Below are 25,141 nucleotides of genomic sequence, written 5' to 3' on the forward strand. Positions count from 1 at the left end.
TCTCAAATCTGAAGGGGGAGTGAGAGTGAACAGGCCCAACCAAGAAGACCTGGAACCAGCTGAGAGTGGAGCAAGTAATCTCTACTCATTTCAGAGTCACAACCTCATAGTCAGTGGTGTCAAATGTAGAAAAGAGGTCAAGCAAGATTTCACCTTCTGCATTCCTGGTATCCTCAATGGTCCTGATTTCATGAAGTGCCAATGGCCAGTACTTCTCATTTCCACAACTCAAATGAAAGTAAGGCTGCCATGGATCTGTGGTGTCGATCTCCTCCAGGAATAGTTTACCTGAGGTAGGCATAAGTATTATACACCTAAAGGCTAAAGAGGAATTGACCAGGTCTATGAACTAGTAGTGCCATAGTCTAAATGAGTTCTATGGTAGTTGTGAGAGCCAATTTCCGACTTTCACATGAGAAGTTTGACATCATTGTAGGCAGAAGTCTTAAAAGTACCAAAATGTAGAGAAGGTAGCTATCATTTGTGTCACAAGTCGTAAATAAGCATTACATTTCAAACCAGGATTGCATACTTCATGCCCCGCTGGGACCAGAACTTCATAGTCCTTGGTTTACCCCTGCAACTAGGACCTCTATTTTATAGTTTAAATTTAACTAATTACTCGCCATCCAATCTTTCACCTCCTGTAACCAGCCTCGGTCTCCCATACCCTTCCAGCTGGAGGAGCAATCGGGCTGACACCTACAAACATAAAAGAGGAGACATGATAACAAACGAGGCTAGCCAGGATGACAACACAGACATTGAAAAGATCCTTGGAGGATGCTGTGAATAAGTGACTCATACAGTTACATAGCACAAAAGTATATTGTGTGTGGCAACTATTCTAAAAAGTTAGATACTTTTGCTTCTATGACATGGTTGTATTCTTCCTAAATATTTAGCCACATACATTTCCTCTGTGCTCAGAACTCTGAAATAAGTGAGACGAGCTATAGTAATTATGGACCTGGCCAATTCATTACTTATACTAAAAGTACATTTTTCCAAGGCTGTAACCAGTCAACATGCTTAGGTGCGTCCCAAGAGATAGTGAAAGGTGTTGGCTGCCAGAAGCTATTTTTGTGCGGGAGAACTATACTGCTGGAAACTGCTTAAGAAGAGGGTGGTAACTGCAGGGTAATCTGATGACCCGAGTGCGTTTTCAAGCCAAATGATGTACTGAAATCAATAGCGAATGGGCAGCATTTTTCTGTCTTGAGACCTCTCTGACCAAAGCACACATAAGAAAATAATCCAATGTTGAGTACCATGTTTTCACCTTATCATGAGCTCAGGAAAAACAATGGTGTTAGACCTAGGCTCTGTCTTGTTCTTATTGGAAGTCAGGGCACAGCTCATGGTTGAGCAGTGCATGTGTCAGTGTTTAACCATCACAAAATGTCAAAAAATATCTCTTAGCAGTTATAAACAGCTGTACTGATGAATTCAATATGCTGAACTTTCGCTCCAACACTACACTGCCATTGAACAAAACAGAAATGGGAAACAGACATCCATTCTTCAGTGAGAATTGAAAAACACAGCCCACTTCTTTGCTTTCTCCTTGCTGCAAGCCCATGCCCTTTCAATACCAGTAGTTATCTTTTTTTCAGCTTCAGCTTTTTACTGCATTCTTTCATGTGTCTTCCCTTTATCCATTTATTTATTTACTCATAACGGAGAAATATGGTCACTGTAGGAAAATGCCACTGTTGGCATGGTTAATCCCCCCCCCTCTTTTTGCCTAGTGTTGATGCCAAACTTTGAAAGTGTGCTAGGACCCTGCTAACCAGGCCCCAGCACCAGTGATCTTTCCCTAAAACTGTACCTTTGTTCCCACAATTGGCACAGCCCTGGCACACAGTTAAGTCCCTTGTAAAAGGTACCAAGGGCCCTGTGGCCAGGGACGGTTTCTAAGGGCTGCAGCATGTATTATTCCACACTGGGAACCCCTCCTAGTGGAGATGCGCCCTCCACCTCTCCCCCAGACACAGTCTCACTTTTGGCAGCAAGTCCAGAGGGATAATTAGGAAAAACAAGGAGGAGTCACCACCTCAGCCAGGACCACCCCTAAGGTGTCCAGAGCAAGTGACCCCCTCCTTGCAGAATCCTCAATCTTGGTTTGGAGCACAGGGACCAATAGGGTTAGGAATGTGCCCCCTCCCCAAAGAGAGTGGGCACCGGAAGGGTGTAGCCACCCTCAGGGACAGTAGCCATTGGCTACTGACCTCTGACCCCTAAAAACGCCCCTAAAACGTGTATTTAAGGGCTCCCTGAACCAAGCTAGTCAGATTCCTGATGACCTCAAAAAAAGAAAAAGGACTGCTGAGCAGGAAATCCCCCCGGAGAAGAAAAGGAGACAACAACTGACTCAGCCCCAGCCCTACCGGCTCATCTCCTGCTTCAAAGACCCTGCAAAAGAAAAGCGTCGCGTTCTACAGGACCAGCGACCCCTAGAAAGCCCCCAGGGGACTGCCTGCATCACTGAGGACCAAGAAACTCCCGTGGACAGCGGACCTGTCCAACAAGAAGAAAAGGAAACTCCTTCTAAGGGACTCCCACCTCACTCCAGAAGCGCGAGTCCAAAACACTCTGCACCCGACACCCGCGGCCCGTGTCCAGGTGGCCCAACTATCCAGAGAGGACCCCCAGGTGATTCTGACAAAGTGTCCACCCTGGGCTCACCTCTCCACAACGACGCCTGCAGAGGGAATCCAGAGGACCCCCCTGCCCGCGACTGCCCGGGACAAAGATTTCCGATGCCTGGAGAAGCACTGCACCCACAGCCCCCAGACCTGAGAAAAACCGCCTACTGGTGCAGCAGTGACCAGCAGGCTGCCCTACTCCATGTCCAGTCGGTGGCTCACCCGAGAAGCCCCCCTGTGCCTCGTCTGCAACACTTAAGTGACCCCCAGGTTCCTGCCATACAGTTCCATTGGGAACCTGACGCCCTGTTTGCACCCTGCACCTGGCTTCCCCCGGGCCCCTGAGGGTGCATGTTTGGTGCCTACTTGCTCCTCCAAACCCCCCTCCCTGGTCTGCCCCCTGACAATGCGGGTACTTACCTGCAAGCAGCCCGGAACCGGAGTACGCTGGTCTCCACAAGGGCCCACGTTATTTTGGCTATTGTTTGACCTCTGCACCTGACTGGCCCCTTGTTGCTGGTGCTGGGTGTTTGGGGTTATCTTGAACCCCCAACGGTGGGCTAAGTATGCCCCAGAGACTGAACCTGTAAGTCGATTACTTACCTTTCTTACCCCAGGAACTGTTGAAAATTGCAGTGTCCACTTTAAAATAGCTTTTTGCCATTTTAAAGAAAACTATGTACATTGTGGATTACATTAAAAGTCCAGATTGTACCTATGCAAAGTACCTTTCATTTAATGTACTTACCTGCTAACTGAATCTTGTGGTTCTGGAAATAAAATCCTATTGGTCTGGAGTTAAGTCATTGAGTGTGTGTCCCTCTTATTGTCTGTGTGTGTACAACAAATGCTTAACACTACCCTCTGACAAGCCCAACTGCTCGACCACACTAACACAAATAGAGCATTAGTATTATCTATAATTGCTTCTGTCAAGCCTCTTGGGGAACCCCTGGACTCTGTGTACACTATTTCTCATTTTGATATGGTATATACAGAGCCAGCTTCCTACAGTCACTAAGTTACTTTGGGCTTTATGTGGAATGGGAAAAGAAACAAATTATTTCTGATTGATACTGCTCCTCGTTATGTTATGAGTAAGCCACGGAGGCAGATTTGATACAGAAACTTTTATCCCCTCAGCAACAGTTCTCTCGCACCGTCAGCCAGTTCAGATTGCAGCTCCATCCACCGGGATATGACAGTGCAGACCTCTAAAGGGCACTACTTGTCGAGGCATTAGTGTTTTGTGAACATGTGCACCAGCGCGTGGGTGTAGACATCACAGCCTGGTACGACATCACAATGCATCAACCATCCACATCCCAGCTTCCCCTCCCATTATGCTCATCTTAGACCATGTGCAAATCTGTATTGCTTTTTTCCCTCTTTTTCCCCCTCTCTCCCTCACTCACTCACATCCAACGCTGTTGCAGCAACGTTGTAAATACAACAGATGATGGACATCTGTTGTTTTTGCTGTTTCAGCAACATTGGGCCTTGTGGAATCACACAGAAATTTCGAGGGTCCCCTTTAATGCATAGGACTGTCAACCTCAACAGAGTCCCCTTTTGCATCAGCTTGCCTTTCAGGCTCCTAGTGAACGCCACAAAGAGCTGACCATCCATATGATGGTCTCTTATCGGGTCAATGTAGAAAACCAAAACCCTCTAAGGGTGAAATCGATGGACGCCTCTTCTTTCAAGGGAAATGGCAGAGCAAAAGATATCAGCAGGGAAACGCCTAACTGACATGGAATGGTGATACTGCATTTGGCAGGAAGGCAACCCTACTCAACAACCATTTGTCTTAGAAGAAAGCAGTGTTGGGAGGTTGCAGGGAGCACCTGTAGTTAAATCATGCAGCATGCAGAAGTAATGGCAATAAAGGACTGCTTCGTCAGAAGTGAGCAAGTATGCAAAGACTCAAATGGCATGCACATAAGGAACGTCAGGGCTAGATTTAGGTCTCATTGATGCATGATGAATGGATCCGAAGGAAACATGAGTGTCAGGCCCTTGAGAAAATGCATCATGACCAGAGATTTAACAAGAGAGGGTTGAGTAGGCAAACATAAAAAGGCCGAAAGGGCTGAAAAGTAACCCTTAACTGCAAGGCATGCTGGGCCACAGGCAAAATGAATACCTCAGAAAGTTTGGCTTGGATGACGGACCCCAAACCAGGCCACAAACCTTTCACAGCACTCGGCATATGTGAAATTTGTGGACAGACTTTGGCTGCAAAAATGACATCAACGACTTCAGGAGGCCAGTTAAAAGACGTCAACTGGTCAGGTTGTAAAACCCTCTTCTGAAGAGGTAGGAGGATCAAAGGGCAAATGCTCAAGCTCTGGAGCTTTATGTAGCACACTCCCCAGGCCCAGTCCAGGGATATTAAGATCACTGGGGTCCCATTCTGTTATGAATTTCCTCAGAACTCAAAGCAGGAGAGGTAGCAGCAGGAACACATATAAGAGACCTGTGTTCCATTGCAGACAGAATGAGCCTTCGAAGTACCTTTTTGGAGGAAAAGCCAGCGTGCAGAAGTTTCAACACTGCGCGTAATTACGGTGGTGAAGAGAAATCTAGCAAGAACCTCAATTATGGAGTTGCCTTTTGCCACCTGGGGTTGTAGACACCACTTGTGGTACGCTAGTTGAGGTCTGTAAAGCTACTCTGCTCTGGCATTCAGTGGCCCCACCAGATGACCGACTACCGAAAAAATGATTTGCTGGTCCACCTCCAGAGATGTAAAGCCTCCTAGCACATAATCCAGGAGCCTAAGCTGCCCTGAGCATTGCAATACCACTTGGTGATCGTTTTGTCTGTTAGGACCTGTGCCACCCCTCCCTTGATTGTCAGCAGAGGGGCCTTCAGCTCCATAAGGTTAATGTGTAGTCGGCTCTCCACTGGAGGTTAGAGGCCCCCGGTCTGTTAATTCTGATGCAGTTGTCCACCACTTACTGTTTAAGCCCTAGATTCTGTGTCAAACTTGGTTTCCTAGGTGGCATCTTCATGGATTAGAGGGCTGCTGGCTGGGGAAGAGGGCTGACATATTAGTACCGTCTGGCTGTGGAGTTAGTAGCCTTGTGTTTATCTGCTTGGCTAAAATGAAAAGTAAAGATTTACAGATAGCAACTAGTATCAGTTCCCATGGAAGGCCCATGGGTGAAGTAGTAAAAACAGTCTCAGTTATTGTAGCCAAAGAAGTGTGTCACTTGCCTTACAGGATTACAACGAACTTAATACACCAAAGGGAATTGTGCTTTAGTCAAAGATTGGTTGGGAAGGCGGAGAAAGCACAGAAGAGGGAAAAGTGAAAGAATATGTTTGAGGGCTTATTTCATTCCAAGAAAATTGAACAGACGAATGGAGCATGGGGAAACCCATGAAGAGTTTTTTAACGCCACACGGAATTAAAAAGTACCCGAACAGTTACCAACATGTTTTACCCCTTTCGTCTTATATTTTGTAGTGTAGATGCCTGATGCTAATAGGTCTACATCCTTTTGTGCTATTCACATAGCCAGATAAGGCCTATGAAGACAGCAAAAAGTAGTCAAATGAAATGCTTGAATCAAACTGAACTGACCAGGAGATATTACATTCCATTGTTTTGTTTTGCCATTTCAGATGGGAATCAACCATCAGCAAATCAATTTTGGGGTTTCTCCAACAAGAACTGTACCGTCGGAACTGCTAAGCCACACCCTTTTTAACAACAGTGCCAACAAGAGATCGGATTTTCTTTTTTGTTGCTACCGGAACACTCCAGTTTTGCATTGGTACTCAGGTACTTGCTTCCTGACAGGAGTAAGGTTCAACCTCTAGTGGAAGGTAATTGTTACAGGGGGGGCCTATCAAACTTCACTGGAGATGTGGTATATTCCAGAATACATTGAAGTTTGGTTATTGTTGTTCCATGGTAGGTGTAATCCTCTGATTTCGGGGACAAGCACGCCGCGGGTAGGTTACCGCGACAGTAAACGCCGTGGCACAAAAGCGACTGGCTGGACCGTGCTATTCCCCAAGGGGCCCCCCATACGATAAGGGATGGGCGACTTTTTTTTATTTGGATTTTTGACGAGACAGTACACACAAATAAGCGACTGGCTGGACCGTGCTATTCCCCAAGGGGCCCCCCATACGATAAGGGATGGGCGACTTTTTTTTATTTGGATTTTTGACGAGACAGTACACACAAATGTAAGTGACTGTTACTTCTTTCCACATATATAATAGATAGTGTCTTTGTTGTTTTGGTTACAGTCAGGAGAAGCGCAGTTTATTATAGGTCCTGATGAAGCGTTAAAGGATCTTTCATGACCGCACGACGCGAAACATGTTGACCAGACCCTAGGGGTCAGGTGATAATTTCCCAGATCTCCAGGCATTTGTAAAGTGGTTGATCATTATCCTCATTTTCCACTTTTTTGTTTGTTTTTAATCTTGATCGTAACTCCTAGAGATAAACCAGTAAAAGTAGACTAAGTAGGAGTTCCTAATCAATTTTAATATCCACTCTCCTGCCATAAGGAGTGTCTGACCTTCATGATCTTTACGGCAGCCACCCCTGATTCATTAAAAGATCTCCGGTAAAGAGCCCCCGAAAGGGGAGCCCGTCAGATATTGCACCGCCGGTCTGACGAGGAGCTTCCCGATGATGAAGCATGACACCCATCTGGGTGTGTGAGGGCTCTTGCTCCTGAAACTTAAATCGTCCCCCTAGTTCCAGGAACAGTGTACTTTTTGTTGTTGACTAATCTGATTGGGAGAACGTACACTGGACCTTTAATCCTCCCTATCCCTCTCTTTGTTGGTAATCCTCTGATATACTGTAATAATCTTACCAAACTTTCACATGTTGTCAGGTACAACAGGATCCTAAATCTGGTGACAGGGTGATTTACAACAAATGGATGTGTCAGAAGCGTTTACTAGTGAACTGGCGATTTAGGGGCCCAGAACAGGCGAGTTGACACTCGCCCAGGTATTTCTAAATACGGTTGAAATTGGTTACCATGATCAGATCCTAATATCCCTTATTTAAAATAGCTGTGCAGGATCCTTTCACAAACTTGATGGTCTCCTACAGTATCAGACTGTGGAATGGACAGGAGACATTTCTTGAAACTAGTCTTCAGCAGCATAAGCTGAAGTGGCCAGCAGGTTCAAGGATGTTTTTGAACAAGTTAGATCAGGGAAATTCAAACTAAAAATCACCCCTTCCAGGAAGGGAAGACAACTTGAAAGCCAATCAATAAAAAGAGTGGTACCTCAGAAGAGGTTCTTTCTTGTGAACTGCAGTAGGAGGAAAAAACAGTATCTGTTGGACTTTGATGTTTGGTGACAGGAGAAAAGCAGGGCCAGTGCACGGGGGAGGGTACTATTTCAGAACTATTTTTGAAGGTCCTCTCCAGTTCTACCTGTGGTGAAAACAATTCCCATATTATATGTATTTCGTTCAGTTTGCTGCCGGTTCATACGTGCAAGTTTAGGTTAATTTTTATTTTTCCACTAAGGAACGGATGGATGACAGTACAACCCACAGAGTCCACCTACGTGTATGTCAATGTATTACATACTTCTTCGAAGATCAAATGATATAATACATAGAAATAATCTAAAAAAAATTAAGACACTAAAATGTGTACAATTCCAGAAAGCCATTTATGTGATTAATAAGAATGTATTTTCCATACACCATAAAGAAGTGATAACTAATTTCCAACAAGTACAAAACCCAGGCCACTTAGGAAAAAAGGATGTCTAAAGCACAGCCTTTTATAGAACTCTTTTGAAAAACAAACTTCAGATATCCCACACTGGGCATAATTTTGCAGGACATCCACTTATTACTCAAGTGATGGTATGCAGTTGATGGTCTGGAACTATCCGATGATCAAGCCATATTTCTCACATCCTAGTTAACAAATGTGAGTATTTTCAAAAAGGATTATTATGTGAAAGGAAAAATAATTACTCATTTAGAGATGGAAACACAAATGTTCATCACTGGAATATGGGCTTCTTTACCAACAATTCCACCATTATTACTTAATCAATTATAGTTATTGACCAATATTCCTCTACTACTGTTCTATAATCTCAAAGGGATGCATTACTTAATCATACAGAACCATGATGAACACAATCAGGTAAATTCAAATGCAATTGTATATATGGTAACAATTTTTAAGAAATTAAGGCCAGGAGGTCAATACTTTCTCAGATAACCAAGACAGACTATTTTAAGTTAGTCATCAGAATTTCCTGTGGAAGACAAAAGTCCCAACAGTTGGGAAGGAGGGAGAGCAAGAACAAGTACCTGTTTTCAATCTGTCCTGGCATCATTAGATAAGATTCCAGTTCTTCCGACCTCAAATTCCAGCACATAGGCTGATCAGAGGTCACAGCGGCTATGCTTGCTGCCATGTTAGAAGGCCCTACCACCAACTGGATATCAGAATTTAGCTAGGAAAATGGGGTAGTAGTACGACATTGGTCATACCAACCTCAAAGCTGGAATGATCTTGGAAGGAACCAAAGCAAGCCCTCTGCAGTGTGGATGGGATTGAGACCAAATGCCTTGCGATCAGTGAAGTGCTCAAGCTGTCCATGAAGAAGCCTACAACCAGGAGAGATCACAGCAAGATGATGAACCAACTCCCTTGCTCAGCTGGAATCTGGACTTGTGGATCAACCTCAATGCTAAAATGAATATCATTTGATGATTCAAGCACAATCTATCTGAGCTCTAACACCACTGATGCTGTTTCCAGAGTATCACATTAAACCTGAAACAAATATAAATTGTAAATGAATCCTTTAAATAAATTCTGAGTTAAAGTAGTATTAGCACCGTGGACCTATCTTGGCAAACAAAATTGATAAAATATCTTGGCATCGAATTTAATGGTGACATTATTGAATCTATCAAACATAACAAAAAAAACACGCTACAAAAAGTAATGGATCTTTCAGAAGCCTGATCTTCAAAATTCTTACTTTGGTGTTGAGAATCAGAACACTTAAAATGACAATCACGCCTATGTATATCAACTGTGTACTATCTATGGTTGTGTTATTGCTATCAGATGATTTCTTCTCCAAATCAGACATTATATTAAACAAATTTATTTGGAAGAGTAAACAGATGATTTGCATGAAAAAAGTAAGATTTGCCAAAAATCAGGGTGGAGTTAAATTGGCTGACTTTACCTTATAGCTATCAGCCTTTCTTTTTAAACACAGTTTCAGATGGTTAATCCAAACAGACCAATAATGCTAGAGATAAAACAAAATAGATTTTACAGCACTACAGCTTAACCTCGTTCTTAACATCCTCCAAACGGATTCTTCCTCATTCTGATACAATTTTCCATAATTCAAAAAAACAAAATGATCCTGTCTATGATCCTGTCTGTCGATTCAAAATCAAAAACTAAACCTCAACACGTCTAGTGAGCATCGATATGGAACAATAAAACTATTAAAGTATATGTTTGCCCATAACTTGGACTAATTGGACCTTCAAATGCATTTATATGTTGAAACATAGGTTTGAAACAAGCACCACTGTCTTTTTCAAATTTACAAAATATACACCGGTTAAATAATATGGAATTCTGGCATTCCCTCAAATTGAAAGTTACTATTTTTAAGACTTAAATAATTGACTTTTATCCTTCTATTTCGGATTGCATATCCTTGTTCTCTAGTGGTCACTTTGTATCCACAGTATACTCCCTACTACTACCAAAAATCTAGACTATTAACACATACACAATCCAAATGGGAACTGCAGAACACCACAAACATATCCAACCTCAACAGGCAAGAAATCTGGACGTCAGTCTTTAAACACAAAATTACACCTTCTTTTTCTGAAACCAAATTTCAACTCTTGCATAGAACATTAGGGACCCACAACACCTGTACAAAATGAAGTTATGAGAAGATCCTTTACAATGGAATTGTAATGCAACGACAGGGGATCTTACATACATGATGTTTTAATGTCACCTAAATGAGAAATTCTGGCAAATTATTATTATTTATTTTTTTAATGTGGATCCTTTACAGATGAAGATTAAAAGCATTTTTATTTTTACATACCAGCTAATGGGCCTCAAAACCAACTTATTACAGACGTAAATGATGGACATTTTTTGTGCATCATTCTCACTCTCGGATTTAAGATCATTTTATGCAATGGGAAAAATACAAGTAAAACCTCTTTCCAAGCTTGGAACAGGAAATAAAAAAATGAGACTTATTTGGGATAAACTGGATTCCTTCTTGGGCAAAAGTTAAACCTCTTTGAATAATTGACTTTATATTTTCACAATTTGAGTTATTGTATTGTATTTGGAACTGAATGTATTAACTCTTTTGCAGTTAAACAGAATAATTTTCAGCTGGTATATTTCAGACCGTAAAAGTACATGTCAAATATGTAAACCTCGATTGTGAGATCTTGACATTTAAAGTAAGATATTCTTTTTATTGTTTTATTCTAAATAATAATACAAATTCTCGAAATTAACATGTTAACATGAACCGGGTTACCATGCTTACAACAGGCATCCACAGAGCCACACTTTTCAAACAAGATTATGGCAAAATGAGATCCCTCTTCGGCCAGTGATCCTGAAAGGAATGCAGGAGAGTTCATGAACTATGGTAGGTGAGAAAAACCTAAATCAACTGTCATCACCCTCTTGGATCTCTTGAGTAGAAAGGAAGACAAGGTCACATGATCACCAGGTCAATATAGCAGTTCAGAGCAGGACAAGTCTCAACACAACTGGCTCACCTCGAGGCTCCATCTGAGGACTTCAGGTAATGGTACCACACTGTCTTTACCAACTATCAGCCTTCCAGTGAGGCAGTACCAAAACCTAGAAAGAGTGTAACCAACTTGGCTTTTCTTACAAGGAGACCCTTTACTTACACACTTGCCAGTCTTCTCTCTCTCCCTACACAGTGAGACCAGGCCACTGAGCAGTATGAGAATGAGCAAGGAGCAAGACAGTCCACTTGTCTGAATACCCAAGTCCACTTGTCTGAATACCCAAAGAATAGGTCAACTTCCAGGAGCAATTCAGAGTCCACAACATGGTCACCTGAAACATACTCACGTAGGAGTCTTCAACCTCACAGTATAATGTAAGATGTGCATAAGCAATGATGGACTGTGGTGTCACACGCGGCTGAAACCCTTGTGAGCATATCAGAATTGCAGAAGCAACTCTTCACCCTTTGGTGAGGAATGCCTATTCACTGGATCTTAACAGCTGGATTCAGCTAGAACATGTCAATGGCTCCCAAGGGAAAGATTTTCAAACAAGCCTATACATTCACTTTCCCATGATCATTATAGTTTTTACTTTAAGGTATATTTGGACAGTGATATGAAATCTAGACATGAGGGGGAGCCCCTTAATTGTGTATTCAATTTCTCAGGACTCAGCAATGTGCTTGCTAGGGCACTCTTATTCTGATGCAGTTTCATGGTCGCCTGACCAGGCAGTTCATAACAGACTTTGGTCAGGAGATTGCAAACTATGCTTTAGTGTGGACTGGATGGCTGTTCACTAGGAAGATGCAAAACATTCAAATGAGTAACTGCAAATGGCTTAAAATACTTGGTACATGGCTTGGAAATGGGTTGTGCTACAGTCTATTCGAGCCAGAAGAAAAAATCAGCAAGAAATCCAGGAAAAAAACAAGGTAAAAGACTTGTGGCAAAATAATCACTCTGAAAAGTCTGTTCCCATCGCCACCCATCAGTAGAATTTGTTTTGGCAAGGGTACTTAACTGAGAGCATAATTTAGATACGGGCAGAAGAGTTACTCCATCACAACTGTGAAGGATATCCCATCCGCCAAAATCTAAATCCCATTATATGCTATGGGATTTGGATTTAGATTTTGGCAGACAGGATATCCGTCAGTGTTGTGATGGAGTAACTCGTCCGCTAATATCTAAATCAGGCCAGAGTATGGTGAAGGTGTAGGTATTATGTGTGTACATATGCATGTATATTTTTTTCTGCCACAGTCTGTACGTGCTTCACAGAGCTCCTAACTTGATCCCACGCACGTTGTTCAAAGTGTTGGATCAATATCTGGACATACTGATCTGGGCAGGCATGAGAAACAGGGTGAAAGTTACAACCCTGAATCATGAGTGGGAGAAGGGCAGATTAGGGGTGCCACATATTGAGTTATATAGTCACCAAATTATAATACATGTGCGTTGCTTGGAGGAGGGAAAGAACTAGGAGAAGAGACTCTTATTTGAAACTTACAGGGGGCGAGCCCCTACCAAATCTAGTATTGAGAGGCCATGGAGTGCCCACTCACCTGCCCTATGTAATCAGATAGATTTGTTTAAATGGGACATGGTTGGAAAAAATGTGTATTAAGACTACTGAGACGTAATGTCTGGTAATGTCTGCCTCTGTCTGTTCACTTCTAAAATTCTCCTTGCACCAGACAAATTTTTCCCAGCTTCTCTGTACCCAACCAAACCGTTTTCACACATACTTTTATTAAACTAGTCATCCCCCCATTGCATTAGTCTTGTAGGCACATGATTTATGAAATCCACAAATAATTTAGCAAGATAGAGTAGAACAATAGAGCAGCGCTGACAGATCCTGGCGGCCATAGAAAGCTAGGAAGGTGCACAAATTCCCTAAAGCCTTTTTGTTGGTGAAGACATGAATAAACTTTAATTGAAGAGTTTATTATAAACCACCAGTAACACCATACAGTGTCTAGAATTAAAAAGAAAGCAATGCATTATTAAAAGTCCTTATATTTTTATTCTTTAAAGTGGTCACATTAAGTATAGGGTTGTGTATGCCATTCAAAAGCACCAAAGGTAAATGAATTAATCAGTAAACAAATCGGTAAATAGGAAGACCGTGGTGAGTTTTCAGCAGAGATATTGATCTAGTTGCTTTCAAATTTTCATGGATCTGTATAGAACTGGTGAGCTAAGTTGAATTAATGTGTGACTTCAAACGGTTTAATTGTGCTGCGTTATATACTGTTGTTGACTTTCCTGAAATTTGGTGACCGTAGTCTTGCCTTTGACACACAAGATGCCTGTTGTGAAAGTTTCTGCGTTTCTGAACGTGATGTCAAACTTTGCAATTGTCCAGTCTTAGCTGCGGATGCCAAATTACTGACTACTTGCTTGTTTAGAAGTGACTGCTGTTCGTCTGGACTGTGGACATTTTTTTTTGGTAAACCTTTCACCAAAGAAAGGGATTTGGCCTTCCGGTGTAATTTCTGGGACCCTAAAAAGGATACGGATTTTTTAGATGAGTTAGATATCACTGGAAGTACTGCTGAGCTTTCACTTGAGTTTGCAGTTCCTGAAAGTGGTACTGACATTGCTGGAGAATCATTTGTATGAGAGAGAGAAGCTGGACTCTGAGAACGTTTTTGCTCTCCTGATGCAGACTTTTCATTTGTTTTTTGGGCAGCCTTTGACAGAAATCCTCTCTTAGGAGATCTCTGGGACACCCGTGACATGGCCGTTTTTGGGGTAGACATTCTACTGGCTTTGGTCAGCCCAGGTAACATGGCTGTTTTTGGTTGCAGATTCAGTTTTGGCTGTGTAGTCAGAGAAGATTGCCGTGCTTTTTCTAACCGAACTTTATGTGCAAGTTGTGACTTTTTAAGCAACTTTCTCAGTGCATCTGATGACATCTGAGTGACTCGCTGTTGCAAATCGGGGTTAGATGGTAGCTCTGCACATTTTCTCCTATGCTGACCTTTCAATAAAGCTAATAACTTCTGAAGCTTCTTGCGAGGTCTCTTCTTAATTCTGAATGGTTTTGATCGAGGTTTCTGTTTTACTTCAACTGACATGTTTGGTAGAATTGTACGCTTCAACAGATGAATCTTTGGTGGTGATAACTTTCGCAGTGGACTGTGCAGCTTGTAAACAAAATAAAGTTCACTGTCAAAAAACTGTTTACATAATGCAACATTTTAATTTGAGTTCTACTCAATGCAGATCAGAGAATCCTAGAAATATAGCAAGGCAGAGTTGGAAGAGACCACTGGGCCAGCATGTCCACACAACTGCTATGGGGCAAAAATGGAGCACGAGTAATTCACCATATTGCTCAACATGTTATTCTTTAGCCCTATAGCACTTGCTGCCTCACTTACAAGGCTATTCGAGGTATCTACTTTGATGGTGAAAAGGCTTTACGCAATTTAGTTTTTGCTAAGGTCTTCTATTTCATTGTTATGAGCAAAATGGCTTTGAACGTGCTTAATGGTCTTCTCTAGCACTACTTGCTATACTTCTTTTACATAAAACTAGCTCAGCAACTTCTTGTATTCTGTATCACACAAATAAAGTTGGTCATTTATCTTTGCACCAGTTCATCATTCATAGATTTTCTACATTGTTAAGAAGACTACTGTAATTCTGTGTCTAACATTTCTGTATCTAATTTGAAACAAAATGTAATATATGGATGTGTTACACAATACTGGTACTGCCCTACTATTCTCAGGCACTCTATCTGCTACGTTCTATCCTAAACCTGCCAAAACTAACACAGATCACTCAGCATCTAAGGAACCTCCACTGCTTCCCGATCCAGAAGTGATGTAAATTCAAACTCCAAACACACGCATACAAAGCCCTGCATGACGTAAGGCCTACCTACCTGTGATAGGGTGTACGCACGGAGGTCACAGTGTTTACGTTTTTACTATAAAGTCAGCCCAGTCCAGGAGGTGATATCCAACCAATATTATTTTATTCTGTTAGCGGCACAGAAATTCTTAATCTATATTTATATGTTTGTTTGTTCTGCCCAAGATGTAGTCCTTTCTTGGTCTTCGCGTTCTTTCGCGCTGATAACGATTCTTTTTTTCTTCCACAGGGTCTTCTAGTGCTCTCAGTGGCCCAGCGACAGGCGGATAGCGGGAGTTGGGATGAATAACAAAAAGGACGTGGTCAGGTAAGTACTCCTTCATTCTGTTTTTCTCTTTATGCATGCAATGGGGGAGGGGTTTGTGAGGGGGATCTTTACATGATTCACCCTTTTTCGTGCATAACATGCTGCCCAGGCGAGACCTTGGTGTTGTGGGGAATTCCCAGTGGTTAGCGTGCAATAAAAGGATAGATGCCCTTCCTTATCTCCTCAGGTGTGTCCTTGGTCATCCCCCCCTTTTTCTCCCCTTCTCCACCCTCCTTGGCACCAGTGTTATTTGACCGCGCAAGTGGTCCCGTACCTGGACTAGCCACATCCCTCCTGGGACGCGGGGCCCCTTCAAGTCACCCGTAGCTCTCTCCCCGCTCCACGATCCTTCAGGCTCTCTTCCGCCTTTTCCTCGCTTCCTTTTTCCCGTTGTCTTTTTTCCTTCTTTCTCCCTCCTGTAAGCGACAACGTCTCTCTCTCCACACTCCTCCGTCTTCACTTTCTCCTCTACAACGTCTGCATGTTCCTGGGTGCATACTGATGTTATTCCTGCATTCGTCCCCCTGGGGGACTCGAGGACCGGCTCGGGGTTCTTCCGCCTGGATATACTCTGCCCCCATGGCGTTGCCCTGTAACCCTACCTTAAACACCACCAGCAGCAACATATGCGAACCTCCCCTGCCCCCCATCTCTCAGGCACCTCCCCATACCACACCCACACACAGATACCTTGCATATGCTGCTGCCACTCCGGAGGACGCTACATCTCCCATCTCACCAGAACCTGGAATGCCCTCCACCTCTGCATTGAAGCCCTCCCTATCCCACTTCAGGAAAGGGCTCAAGATCTGGTTTTGACGCCTCGACTAAAACTGGTAGCAAGTGCTTGTATAATCTCTTGGGTGACAAGCAGAGCTGTACAAATATGATCTGACTGATAGTACAATGCAGTTTCCTCTGCCATTTCCTATCCGTCAAACACTCGCTCAATTTAGACACGTTTACTTAACGTCATATCTGGAAGTGTAAAATACAGTGTTCTGCCAAACTGAAAGTATAAAAGGCAAATCCCCTCGGTCCACCATCCTTGCTATTTCCAATATGATTTGAGGATGTGACTTTCACAAACCCATTACGTTAGCTGTTTACAATGTAATTCGCACATTTTTCCACAATTAATTTTGCATTTATTTGAAGCTTACATATAATTATAATGCAAGACATGGAGGCGCATGTTAAATGCATTCCTCTTTATCAGTGACAACTCCGAGCAAAATCAAATTATATACTGAGTACAGGGGATGTCATTTTATAAAAGAACACTGCATCAGAAAGTTAGCCTCTTCACTGATGCTCTTTAAAATATGTCCTTTGCGTTTACTACTTTGTTATTTTACATTAACATATTTGCTTTTGTTTCTATCTTTTATCTAACACTTGGTCCAATCTTGGACTAACACTGCTTGGAAGCTTTGCTCACTTTTAGTCCCTTTGTTTGCCCTCTGTTTAACAGGATACTGTCCTCCCTTAACCACTACAGGGGACTTTCTGCCTAGGGGGGCCTTCTTTGGGACCCCAAATTTAACTTCACTTCCTCACTACTTTCCCCTTTCAAAATGTTTTCCAGATTAAGGGCATTATTTTGATTTAGGCAGACGTCCTGTCCCCTTATTAATACTGCACTGACAAAGGCACTCTTAATACAGCAAAAGCGCTACCCACCATGTTTTGAGGTATGCTCTGCTCCACCAAACTCTAAATAAAACCTTAGAACTTTTCTTGTAATCACTCCCATTTAAAGTTGTGTCCTGGACTTGAAGCCACCTTACCTCAACTGTGTCCCTTTTAAAAATCATGATACTACAAGCCTGCTGTTAGAAATGGGGTCTTTGGTTGATAGTCAGGTTGCTCCCTGTTCAAGCAAGGACTCTCACTCTAATCAGGGGAAAGGAGAAACACTCCAGGTTAACCCCTGCTTGCCCCTTTGGTAGCCTGGCACAAGCAGCAGACTTAACTCAGAGGCAATGTGTAAAGTATTTGTACTAACACACACAGTCACACAGTGAAAACACTACAAAAAGACTCAACACCAAGTTAGAGAAATAGCCAATATTTATCTGAGTGAAACAAAACCAAAACAACAAAAATCCAACATACACAAGCAAAGTTATGAATTTTTAGAAGATTAAACTTAAATATAGTGCTTAGGAACACAAATGCTTCGAACAGGTGATATCAAGGAGTCGTTCCCAACAATCCAACGCTAATGGCACCGGTCACGGAGTGACACGGACCCCCAGGTTAGGTAACTTGTGGAAATGAGGAAACTAACCGTGGCACGGAGTCTGGGATTGAGGCATCACTGGAACTGGCGCAGCATCGTTTACCGTGCTGCAGGCAAAGGCATCATGAAGAGGCGTCGGGTCCTTGCTGCGGAGGGGTGGAGGTGTGGCACCGTTGGTAAGAAGCACTGGATCTGCGCACTTCCAGCGGAGTCGATATCTGGCGCTCACTGTGAAGTCGGGTGACAAGGATGTCCGTGACACAGCACTTTCAGACTTTGCGGAGTAGCAGACTTGAGCGAGGCTGCTGTGGCGTAGAGCCTGCGGGGTCATCGCACCCAGACGCACCCCGGTGAGGACCATGGCTTCAGTTGCAGCCAGCGTCACGGAATCCAGCAGAGGTTCCTCTTGTATCCTTGAAGTAATCTGAAAATTTGGTGTTTTGGGTCCACTACTTACCTATCCCCTTTTCTGCCTTGGAAGTAGGCAAATGTCAAAGGAACGTCTCTGTTGCACACACCAGGGGGTTGGAGACTGCACTGTGTAAGGGCAGGCACAGCCCATTCCGGTGTAAGTGACCACTCCTCCCTCCACTCTAGCACAGATGACTCATCAGGATATGCAGGCTACACCCCAGCTCTCTTTGCGTCACTGTCTGGATGGGATTCACAAATAGCCCAACTGTCAGTCTGACCCCGACAGGCATACACAAGGAGACAGACTCACAGAGTGGTTTAAGCAAGAAAATGCCCACTTTCTAAAAGTGGCATTTTCAAATTAATCAAAAATCCACCTTCAATAAAAGATGTATTTTTAAATTGTGAGTCAGGGACCCCAAACTCCATATCTCCATCTGCTCTCAAATGGAAACTACACTTTAAGGATATTTAAAGGCAGCCCCAATGTTAACCCATAAGAGAGATAGGCCTTGCAACAGTGAACACCAAATTTGGCAGTATTTCACTGTTAGGACATGTAAAACACATCAGTACATGTGCCACCTTTAACATACACTGCACCCTTCCCATGGGGCTATCTAGGGCCTACTTTAGGGGTGCCTTACATGTATAAAAAGGGAAGGTTGTGCCTGGCAAGTGGGTACACTTGGGAGGTCGAATTGGCAGGTTAACACTGTACACACAGACACGGCAGTGGCAGGTCTGAGCCATGTTTACAGGGCTACTCATGTGGGTGGCACAACCAATGCTACAGGCACACTACTAGCATTTGATTTATAGGCCCTGGGTACCTCCAGTGCACTTTAATAGGGACTTACTAGTAAATCAAATATGCCAATCATGGAAAAGCAAATTACCCATACAATTTACATAGGGAGCTCTTGCACTTTAGCAATGGTCAACAGTGGTAAAGTGGCCAGGGAACCAAAAAAAGTAAAAATAGAGTGTAGCAAACAGTCAAAACATGGGAAGCAGAGGCAAAAAAAAAACAGGGGAGACCACCCCAAGGATGCCAGGTCTAACACCTGTCCTCGTGACTCTATGTCTCCTGCGAACCATGTGAGGCACAGCAGACTTTGTATAGGGTCTAGATGTACTGATGCTGTTCCAGTTTTTCACAAATCTATTACAGCAAATTTCAGTAAATTTAGTACTTGTACCGCTTTCAGAATGAAGCATAAAGACGAAGTTGAACTTTCACTTTGATTACATGCTGCTATAAAAAAGAAAATTAAAAAAAAAAGATTTCACTTTTTTCCAGTTATACAAAAAATCATTGAGCGAAAAGTAAACTAAGCCAACAAGTATTTTGCAACATAAAAACTAATACACTTAACCCGTGTTTTCCGTAGCTTAAAATGTTATTAATTACATATACAATTGGACAATGAAACCATAGACAAAGATCCAAAGAAATATCCCCAAAAGGAACAATAGTGTAGGAAGGAAAGCAAAGAAAATGTATCACAAAATAAATACAGCCTTCCTCCTGAGAATTAAATAGAATGTTGCACATCTTAAAAATGGTGGCCTGACAAAGAAGAATGTGGTTGAGATTTTTATAGGCTCAGTATTTCAAACAGAATTGTCAATCTGATTAAATTACGGTACACTACAAACCATTAAATGAGATACATATTTTGTGTAAGGTCTGCCATTCCACAACTGAGTATAAAAACTGAATAATGAAATAGATAATCAAAATGAAGACGATAATAATGGTTGCTTCAAACTTAGTAAATGAACATGCAAGTTAGAAGTATGGAATTATTATAGTTGTGGTTCATTGATAATTATTATGATTTTTGTGTTATTAATCTCAGTTTAATTTTGCTTTACGTACATCAATACTTTTGCTGTTTAATGTCTTGGTCTCAATGTTGTTTACTTGTTATTTTTAATTTTTTTTCTTTTCTTTCCTTCCTGCACTGTTGTTCTCTCCTTGGTGCAAGGTTGGAAGACAGTTTTACAGCAGGCACCAGGCTATCAATCGTCTCCTCAGAAACTTTGCACATAATAACATGCACCTTTATGTCTTCTATTAAAATGATGATTTACCAAGCTAAGTACAGCAAAAATCTAGCATCTTAATAAAAACAAGGAGGAGACTATTGTTAAGTTTAATTATTGCTTTTCTGTTCGTGACCTCCCAGTTTTACCAAACTGTAACAGATAGAAATGCCCGACTTGCCCAAAACTGAGGTGGCTGACAAAGTGTTTGGCAGACAGGGTACTCCATCATGTTTGTGACAGAGTACCCTTTCCACCAAACTCTACATCTGGCGCTATTTACACTAGTTGCTCTCCCTACAACTCCTTAAATTACTGGAGCAACCTACATTTGAATACCCTGGCGGACTCTTTCTTGAACAGTGTCAATCTAGCCTAAAGGCAGCTGAGCCCTGTACTGTATTTGCAGTCAAGGAGTGGGTGACAGGGAATTAGGGTTCCGAGAGCGGAAGTCACTGTTTCTGTGGTGTTATGTAGGGTTATTTAAAAAGTTGCTTCCTAAGTGATTCACTAAACTGAAGCGGGTATGGGACAGTCCTGATGTATAGTCACATGTTTTCCAGGTCCTTAATGCATGGATGGATAGGGTCGGTTGAAATGTATTTTAATTTTTTGCAATTCTTCGTCTCCACTCTAAATGTCCTGATGCAGGCATGCATCTATTTGCTTCTCAAGTTCATATTTGTGTTTTCAGAATGGACGCAGTTATCTTTATAATATTAGGGCCTATTTCTTCCAGCTAAAATGTTGCTAACCCTATGGCTGCCTAAAACCTCAAATTGGCTCCCAGCCACACTAATATACACTTTCTGAAAGTCTGGAAGCTAATGCTATCAGGTTTTAAAATAATATTTGGTTGTAATGTTTTAGCCCAACAAATACGCTGCATGGAACACTATGCCTACATAAAAAATTGACCAGGAAAAAATCTAAAAATGCATAGTTCCAGCTTTTTGAGTGGTGACCCCTATCACATAATAAACAAACATATTTGTTAATTAGGAAGATTGTACATAGCATTATGTGTAGCCATACGGGTCACTGGTTCAACGCACATCACACTCTTTTCACTCTGTGTCTTTGTGTATATCCTATAAAGTGTTGAGTGCCACAATTCCTATGAGCACATTCCCCCACACAGTGTCTTGCAGTCAAGCAAACACAGACCTCCAAGCAAGGTTTGACAGACATGCACTGAGATTGCTGCATAGATGTGCGGACAAGGAAGTCTTCCTGCACTCAGGCTAGAGGCTACTGATTTGCATTCCTACGATGCTACTGTTGCTTTATTGATTTCCAATAAGAAAATATTTGCCTAATCTGGGTTATTATTTACTGAGGCAATATTCCAAGCAAGACAATAAATTAACACATGCTTTGTTTATGGAAACATCAGAAAAAGAAAGACACTCAACTATGTAATCAAGAAAAAAGAAACAGTCTTTGCACATTCCAACTCACCCAGGTTGACTGGAAAAAGGAAGTGAAACATAAAGCAGACACAACTATACACAAAGATGAACAACGTGCCCTTGTAATGGGCGTACGTGCTTTCAGCAGCAACACAATGTTTCTTTATCTCTTTTTCCTAGTACTGCAACCACAAGTAACAATTCAAGCATTCTGGGCCTGGACATGCTCCTAAAGCCCTTTATATCTGAAGATAATTAGGAGCTAAGAGAGGTGTAGGTGTGCTGCATTTTCTTTGAGATAAAAATGCATATTTGTTTCTAAAGTACTGCCATCTTTCGTAAGGTGTTACTGCCAACATGATTGTCATTAACCTCCAACTGTGTTGCCTTAGGGGGATTTTATTTGCTATGGTTATTGACTTTTGCCAACACTGATCATTTCTAAGCGTGACTATTGCTAACAGCAACCCACCGATTACCTGGGCTGCTTTCTCCTGCATCAGCTTCCTATACCTTTGTTCTTCACAAAGCTTCTGTTCCATTTCTTGGATTTTTTTCTGAAAGGTAAAGATTATTAATATTAACAAGAGAGATCACTGTACAGAAATTCACTCACATATGCAAGGGCTCACCTACCCTCTCACTTCACTCACTAAAGTCTCAGGGATGTGGAATTCCTATTGCCCGACGCCCGGGACGTCTTGTTTGGGGTCAAGGGCAACAAGTTTTTATGTTTACTTTGTCCTTGGGACAAGTAGGCCCAACCCCCTGCAGCACAAACCCTTTGGCTGCCTGTTTACAGAGAGTGGAACTCTGCAGTTGAGGTAATGTGTTTCCAAAAGATAGTGCTGTTCGAACTTGTATTTATGGTTCATTATTTGAAAGTCTTCATTATTAGGGTGAGTGCTGTAAATAAATGTTTTAAGGCCACACTTCACTACTGACGTTGGTTCCAGTACAAAAAAAAAAAAAACGTGTACACACATGATTGAAAAGTTTAGGCTAAGAGGCTAAGTATAATGCTCCCAGAATGCTCTCTGATTATATGCAAATGAAGTGTCATTTAGTAAAATGTGTTGATGTATGCTAGTATTTCCCAAAAATATTTCTAATGGAAAATCAGTGTAACCATTTTCAACACAATTATAGGAAGCATGAAAATAAACAAACACTGACAAAGCCAACTGATCTGACATATTTTTTTAAAGTCTTTTAGTTTCATCAATGTGTGTCTTGTTTTGACATGGCCTTTGTAACACTTTATTGTTGTGGGAGCTACCAGGCCCTCAACATTGTAACAAACACTGGCAAAACCCCCTCCAAAAAAGTTTTTGAACTCTAAAAGCACACGTTGCCACCAGCGGCATAACAAAGGCCCCGCAGCCGCCCTCCAGGGGGCCCCTTCAGCACAGCACCTGCCCTGAGTGAGTCTGAAGAGGGGGCTCCTCCATGTTCTTTGCAAAGGGGCACCCTCCAGTTTCGTTACGTCACTGATTGCCACTGTAGTTCCTGACACTGAACAAAACTTCTGTGTGTGGAAATATGCTCCTTGTGGAAGAGCAGAATGCGATCACTCACAGTAAAGCCAGACGAAAGAGAGAGAAATAGAAGTTTAATAAAAAAAAAAATGTCTTTGTTAACACCAAACCTAATTAGGGACCAAGACCCACATGTAGGTAGCTTTTTGCATGTCACAAACAGCGACTTTCGCTGTTTGCGACGTGCAAAAAGCACATTGCGATGCACAAACCCAGTTTTGCGATTCAGTAACCTGGTTACCGAATCACAAAACGGGTTTGCGACTCGCAATTAGTAAGGGGTGTTCCCCTCCTAATTGCGACTCGCAGTGCAATGTAGGATTGTTTTGTGACCGCGAACGCGGGCGCAACCAATCGCAGTTTGCACCCATTTCAAATGGGTGCTAACACTTTCGCAAAAGGAAAGGGATCCCCATGGGACCCCTTCCCCATTGTGAATGTCACTATAAACATTTTTTCAGAGCAGGCAGTGGTCCTGTGGACCACTGCCTGCTCTGAAAAAATGAAACGAAAACATTTCATTTTTCATTTTTGTTATGCATCTCGTTTTCCTTTAAGGAAAACGGGCTGCATTACAAAAAAAAAAAAAATGCTTTATTGAAAAGCAGTCACAGACATGGTGGTCTGCTGTCTCCAGCAGCCCACCATTCGCGAGGGGTCGCAAATTGCGACCCACCTCATGATTATTCATGAGGTGGGCATTTGCGAAGCCCTTGCGAATCACAGATGGTGTCAAGGACACCATCCTACATTCAGATTTGCGACTCGCAATTTGCAGGTCACAAATCTGAACCTACCTACATGTGGCCCCAAATTCTTAAAGAAAGTCACAAAAGTGTACCCATGGTATATGTCGTACCCCTGTAAAATATTTGTGAACTGTATTTTAGCATGGGTAAATACGATGTGTAGATTTGTTCATGTGAAAATCTATTGAGCATTTGCAAGTTCATTTTCCCTCCAGCCACTTTCTTCCCAACCCTGGAAGAAGCTCTAATTCTGCCATTGTCAGGAGTAAATGCCCAACCTTTCTTATTATGGGAAAATATTAGAGAGAAGCTGGTAAAAATCTTTAAAACATGCAGGTTAGTAGGTTTGCAGACTCAAAGGCATTCCAGCCCTGGAACTATTGCTTACTGCTTCCTCCAGCCCCAGTATGCAGATCTGCAGAAAGGTGGCAAAATATGGAAATTGCTACAGTAGGGATTGAAACTGCAAGTATTCAAGCCCTACTATGGTAGTAGCCCTGGCATAATCAGAGAGGCTATTAATTGCTGCCATAATTTGTCGCCACACTACATGGCACCAAAGGGACAAGTAGATCTTTTTACAGGACAAGTAGATTTGAGAAGTAACCTGTCCCCTGGACAAGTAGATATTTTAATAAATTCCACACCCCTGAAGTCTACTATGAGTTTATTAGTCAGGAACCTCATGAGTAATCAAATATCTGTGTTGCCCTCTCTGGCCTCCAAGTGAACACCTTCAGTAGTAAAGCAGTAAGTGAATGGGTGACTGTAGTCAAAAGCACTTCCTGGTGGCTAAATTTTCTATTCACAACAGATGTAGGATGAAACATACCCCAATATACACAACCATTCAACGCAATGTAAGAAAAAAAAAAAAGAAAATTTCCATAGTGAGCAACATGGCTCCATGCATGGGCTTACAGGGGTGAGGCTTTGCTGATTTAAGAGCACAGTCAATAGAAATGTGCCTCTTCTGCAGCAGCAATATACCCAAGATATAAAATCTGAAGCACCCATAGAACTGTAACAAACATATTGCATAGCCAATTAAATGTATTAAGACATTGAGGAATGGAAAT

General features: G+C 42.2%; 1 protein-coding gene across 3 annotated transcripts in view; it reads right to left on the reverse strand.

Annotated features, from left to right (window-relative positions):
* The window catches only part of CEP57 (centrosomal protein 57), a 210,605-nt gene that overhangs the window by 76,660 nt on the left and 108,804 nt on the right, over positions 1-25,141 (reverse strand). The window contains exons 6-7 of one of the 3 annotated variants that reach the window (XM_069202401.1): positions 22,255-22,332; positions 13,502-14,609 (exon numbers count right to left, since the gene is read on the reverse strand). The exons of 1 other annotated variant lie outside the window; for it this stretch is intronic. In XM_069202401.1, coding sequence (XP_069058502.1) covers positions 13,704-14,609; positions 22,255-22,332 — 984 coding nt within the window. In that variant the 3' untranslated portion in view covers positions 13,502-13,703. Of the gene's footprint in view, positions 1-13,501; positions 14,610-22,254; positions 22,333-25,141 lie in introns of those variants that run through there. One more of the 3 variants, XM_069202402.1, reaches the window with a different exon arrangement.

The sequence above is a fragment of the Pleurodeles waltl genome, chromosome 8 (assembly GCF_031143425.1).
Source record: "Pleurodeles waltl isolate 20211129_DDA chromosome 8, aPleWal1.hap1.20221129, whole genome shotgun sequence".
In the NCBI taxonomy this organism is placed as follows: domain Eukaryota; kingdom Metazoa; phylum Chordata; class Amphibia; order Caudata; family Salamandridae; genus Pleurodeles; species Pleurodeles waltl.